We start from the raw sequence: 5,267 nt of genomic DNA, 5'->3' as shown, positions 1-5,267 counted from the left end.
CGCGGCAGCTCTGAGGGCGGCCCATCAATCTCCTCTGCCTCCAGCTCTTCCGATGCAAGATCTAGCACGGCCGGCGGCTTGGGTGCCTGTGAGGTGTCAAAATAAGACACCAGGACGCAGACAACCCTCAGTTATGAGCAAGGTGGGTCGGGCCCCAGACAAGTGCGTCGATCGTCGGCAAAGGCCCGGCCCTCTTCTGCGCTCCGTCAGCCGGGCTCATGGCCCAGCCCCCGGCACGTGATCACCTTGAACTTTGGCGTGAGCACGCGCGCCCCGGCCGCCAGGGCCGACGCGGCGGCCGCGGCGGCGGCGACCGCCTTGGCCGCAGGCGTCGCGGCGTCCGCCGGCGGCGCGGCCTCCGGCTCGTCGTCCTCATCCAAGCCCTCATCCACAGCCGCAACACGTCCGCCCAGCTTCTCGCCAAACAGCCGCGGGGCGACGCTTTCGAGGAGGTGGCGGGGGCCGTGCTGGGCGGCCATCAGGCCGGCGCCCGCCAGGCCGGCGGCGAGCAGCAGCAGGCCTGCCGTCGCAAGCACAACACGGAGCGCCTGCGAGGAGTGAAAATGAGGTTGTATTTTGGGGCACATAAACAACATAGCCGGGCTTTGGGAAGGGCACGCCCTCAGGCGTTGACAAGAGGGCGACGTTGCTGCGCATGGCTCCCCCCCTGCAACGGGCTTTCGAGCAGGGGAGCTGGCGTCGCTGGTTGCAGCAGCAGCTGCCGCGCAGGTCCTGCAGCTCGAGCGCACCTGCAGGATTAAGCCTCCCCACCCGCGCTCCGCCGGGGCGGCCGCGCGCTTGGCCGCCTTGGGGCCCCAGGCTGCCGCCTCCAGGCACGCACTCTTGGGGGCCGCCACCAGCCAGGGGCTGGCGCAGGAGACTCGCGCTTCGTAGACCAGGAATTCCAACGATGTCGCGACCGCCAGCGCCGCCGCCCGCTCCGCCGCCAGCGCGTCCGGCCGGCAGTCGGCGAAGCACGCCGCGAGCGGCTCCAGCGGCGCCCAAACCGGGCAGCTGCCCGGCAGCTTCACAGGCAGCCAGCGCTGGACCGGCGGCAGCTCGGGCTCTTCGGGCTCGGGCTCAGCACCCTCCTGTTCTGTGAGGCCTGCGATCCCTTCGTCCTGAGCAACTTCACTGAGCGCCGACGCCTGCTGCTCTTGCTCTTGCTCTTGCTCTGCCGCCGCGGCTACGTCGCTGGCAGGTTGGAGGGCGTCTAATGGCTCGTCCCAGGCCGCTGGCGGCTGCGCGTGCCCTGATGCGTCGGCTGCCGCGTCAGCAGAGTCCTCCACGCCGCTCTCAATGCTTGTGGCCCCCGCTGGCGAGGACTCGCCCTGCTCCGGCGCGCCACTCTCGGCCCCGCTCGCGCGCAGGCGCCGCGCCCAAACGTGGTGCTCCGCCCGCAGGAGCAGCTCCTGAGGGACCCGCAGCGCCGGCGGCGGCAGGCCCGCCTCGAGCGCGGGCAGGCGCCCCTCGAGCACGAACTGCTGCCAGTCGTGCGCGTACCAGCGCGCGGCGCGCACCGCCCTCTGCCAGAGAGGGTCGGCGCTGTCGTCGGTCTCAATTGGCTGCGAGAAGAAGCGGGCGTAATTGTCGGCGCACGCGCGGGCGTTGGCCGCCGAGCACTGCTGCGGCAGCAGCGCAGACGGTGCGGGCAGCCCGTCCGCGTGCCAAGCAGCCGCCAGGGCCCCAGCGATCGCCGCCGCGAGGAGCAGCAGCAGTGCAGCGGCGCGGCGGCCGCGGCCGCGGCGCGGGCCGCTGTCTGCCGCAGGGCCGCCGCGGCCGCCGCCGCCGCCCGGCCTGACTGCGGCCCGCCCGGCATCGACGTCGCCTCCCGCCGCCCCCACGCCGTACAGCCTCTCGACGCTGGCCAGCGACCCGGCGTCACCGGCAAGTGACATGAGCAGCTGCTCCAGGTCTGCCGGGTGACTCGATCCCATGGGCGACGCCAGGATGACGCCGGCAGGGGCGGATGGGCCGCTGGCAGCGTAAGTGTCACCCGTGTCCGCCTGCCGCGCGTCCGTGTCGTCCGCAGCAGCCGCACGGCTCGAGCCGTTTGCAAGCTTGCTCGGCGGCGGCGTGGTGGCCGGCGAGGCCCGCGCGCCCGGCGCGTGCTGCGGCGTCGCGCCGGCAAAGTCGAGCGCGCGGCTCGGGGACGGGGAGCGCTGGGGGTCGGGGCTGGAGCAGGCGCCGGCGGCCGGGGTGCAGTGGGAGCCGAAGGATACGACGCTGCCGCGGCTCTCGGGGGATGCGGCAACCTGGGGGAAAGGAAAATCGCAGGGCAAACCGCGAGATCGGCACCCTGAGGTGAGCTGACAGCCACAATCCTGAACTGGATCCTGCAGTCTGACTTTGACCAAAGGTCCTGGATTGTGATGCGCCAGAATTCTGGTCAAAATCAGGGAATATGCTGCAGTTATTGGCAAAAACACCCCTGTCGCCCTGTGCCGCGCGCACCTGCGAGCCCGTCGCGGGCGACAGGCCACCCGCCCTGCCCTTCAGCCGCAGCGCCGCGCCCGCCGCGTCTCCGCCGCTCGCCGGCGCCGCGCGCCGCTGGTCGCCCGCCGCCCCCCGCGCCCGCGCGTTGTCGGGCGCGTCGGCCGCGGGGGTGTTGGCGGGCGCTCTGAGGGATGGGCCACCCGCGTCCCCCGGGGTGCCTCCGCCGAGGTAGAGGCCCGCGCCTTTCTGGGGCGGGGCCAGACGGGAGCTTCCAGCTGGGGGGGCGATGCGGCCAGCCGGGGTGGGTGCGGGCGGGGGAGAGCGGTGTGGGTGAGCGGGTGCTCAGGCTGGGGCCGTCCCTGCATGGCACATGGCAAAGCATTTGAGAAGAAGCGCCCCTAGTGGCTGGTGGCACACTCACATACTGCGGCTTGGGCGCTGATCTTGCCGGCCGCCTGCATCGAGGGGTGATTGGGGGTTCCAAGGGTCATGGGGTTTTGGGGGAAGAGGGGTGGAAGGACGAGCGGGTGCGGCCCCAGCACCAGGGCCCCAGCGGTACTACAGACTACGCACAGTGCCTCAGATGATCGGCCTCCCTGAAGAGGAGGCTCACCTGCCGCAGCACAGGCGTCGCCCCCCTGCCGTGCCTGTCGCGGGCGGCCCCGCCGCCGCTGGCGCCCGCTGCGGCGCCTGACGCGTGCGGCGCGGGCCCAGAGGCGGCGGTTGCGGCGGTGCTGCCGCCGCTGTGGTAGGGAGACGGCGCGGCGCCGCTCGTGCGGCTCCTGAAGCTGGTGGGAGTGATTTCGCTGGGCGTGGCCACGGCCCCGCTCGTGAGCCAGCTGCTGGGCGACGGCTGCTGCGTTTGCTGCTTCTGCGGCTGTGGTTGCTGCTGCGGCTGCTGTTGACCGCCGCCACGAAATTCAAAGCCGGCGCTGGCATCCCCGTGTGGCACACGCGACTGTGGCGTGTGGGCGCCGGGCGTTCCAACATCGGGTCCGGGCCAGTTTGCCGTGCTGTACGGTGAGTACCCTGAGCTGGCTGCCGAAATGGGGTGCGGCTGCGGGGCGCGCGTCGCGTTGGCCTGCGGCGCTGCTGCTGGTTGTGCTACTTGCCGTTGCCCGCCACCGCTGCTGCCGGTGTCGCCACCGCGGTCTGCAAAGCCTACACGTGCCTTCATTGAATGTCGAAATTATCACACAGCTGTGGAGCCCGCAGAAAGGTTGGCACGACAGCCAGGAATAAATTTCAATTCAATCCCCGCCGATCACAGTGGTTTGGAGGTATCTTGAAGCTGAGATCCGGCAACCGAGTTGCGAGCTAACAATGAATCGTACATGAGGCCAGGCACGCTTTCGACGGAGATTGTTGCTCACCAGGCGGGTCCACACCGGTCTGCAGATGTGAGGAGCACAAGGCATTCTTGTGATGAAGCATGAGACAATGACTTTGTCCAGCAGCCTTCTATGCCAGATCCACAGCGGTTCTCACGCATGCGGGGGTCGCACCCGTGTTGCCCTGCCTAGCTGGTGTGTCGTGGTCAGGTCTGGTCGTGGTGGCTGCGACTGTCTCATGCACTTGTCAACATCCACGACTGCGACCTGTATCACGGTTTGCCGGAGCACCATTGTTACATCAAGTATCCCACGTGTATGAGGGGTTTGCGGCCCAGCAGCATTTCAGGGTCCCCACATGGTCTGATGATTGCTGGTCCACGCTCGTATCAAGCCAGCGTGAGCGGAAATGCTGGGTGCCAGCACACAGCCACCCTGTGCGCTGCTCGCAGATACTCATGCAGTAAAGTGCGCGTTGTCTTCATATAGCTGAGCCGGCAGCGCAGTGGACGGGTCGAGCGCGCGGCGCGCCGCTTCGCACGCGTTTGGCGCCCGCATCAACGATCGGCGGCGTGACTGTGATCTCACAGGTGGGGCCGACGCCGACACCTCGCCGTGCCAGCAGCACCGCGCCACAGCCGCGGACAAAAAACTTGAGGGATGGATATGTGCATATCCCATGCTCTATCGCAGCGGCGCTCTGCCGCGCCCGCAACAGCTCATGAGGGAGGCCTCATGGCCGCCAACCCAAACCCACCAACCCCCACCCGGCTCATTCAAGTGCCAAAGCCCACCTGCCCGTATTGCAATCTCTTCTTCATCGTTTCGACCAGGATACGTGTGCCTGGGGCCACGCCCTGCCCCTTCCTACAACCCTGCCCCTGCCCCTGCCCTTGCGCCGCCGGCGCCAGCCACGCCCCGGCCTCACAGCCCCTTGCGCAGCCGCCGCTGCTCCTTGCGCTGCACGTAGCTGCGCAGGTTGACCATGGGGGCCAGCAGCAGCAGCGCGAGGCCGCACGCGCCGATCAGGGTGCTGAAGTAAGTGCTCCAGCCGTACTCCTTCACAATGATGGACAGCGGGATACCCGCGTTGGCGGCACCTGGTGTGGGGCCGAGCGACGGAAAGTGACGCGGGTACGCCGCACGTTGCGGAGGGTGTCGGCGTTTGGGCTGTTTCGGGGTGGAGGGTGCGCGCACGCAGCAGCAGGAAGAAGGGGCGGTGGCGACATTCATATGCGCGATTTGGCCGGCGCGCTTGCAACACGGCAGGGGTTGGTGTGTGACGGCGGCTCGACGCGGTGGGACAGTGGGCCGGGGCGCTCACCCAGGTACGCGATCCAGCTGCGGCGCAGAGCGTGAAAGGGGGGTGGGCGCGGAATCCGAGGGGTCAGCCATTGTCGTTGCTTGCACGGCAAACCTGACCAGCTCCTGCAAACCCCCTCAAATCGGCAGTCACCAATTCACAACCGCCGCAGTGCTCCCCCCCACCCCTTGCACACC

The 5,267-nt window shown here is 69.0% G+C and overlaps 2 protein-coding genes across 2 annotated transcripts; both read right to left on the bottom strand.

Moving 5' to 3' along the window:
• Positions 1-206: 206 nt before the first annotated feature.
• On the bottom strand, positions 207-2,927 carry MNEG_12116 (hypothetical protein; the record flags this gene model as incomplete). The annotated part of the gene is made up of 4 exons (XM_014039413.1): positions 207-548; positions 750-2,255; positions 2,455-2,711; positions 2,858-2,927. The coding sequence occupies 4 exons, from the start codon at positions 2,925-2,927 to the stop codon at positions 207-209; spliced, it is 2,175 nt and encodes a 724-aa protein (XP_013894867.1).
• Positions 2,928-4,691: 1,764 nt separating this feature from the next.
• On the bottom strand, positions 4,692-4,867 carry MNEG_12115 (hypothetical protein; the record flags this gene model as incomplete). Its single annotated transcript, XM_014039412.1, has 1 exon — positions 4,692-4,867. A coding segment is annotated over one exon (176 nt), but the record flags the coding sequence as incomplete, so codon positions are not given.
• Positions 4,868-5,267: the final 400 nt, after the last annotated feature.

This window comes from Monoraphidium neglectum (assembly GCF_000611645.1).
Source record: "Monoraphidium neglectum strain SAG 48.87 unplaced genomic scaffold scaffold03072, whole genome shotgun sequence".
Lineage (NCBI taxonomy): Eukaryota > Viridiplantae > Chlorophyta > Chlorophyceae > Sphaeropleales > Selenastraceae > Monoraphidium > Monoraphidium neglectum.
This window is presented reverse-complemented; position numbering and strand designations above follow the sequence as displayed.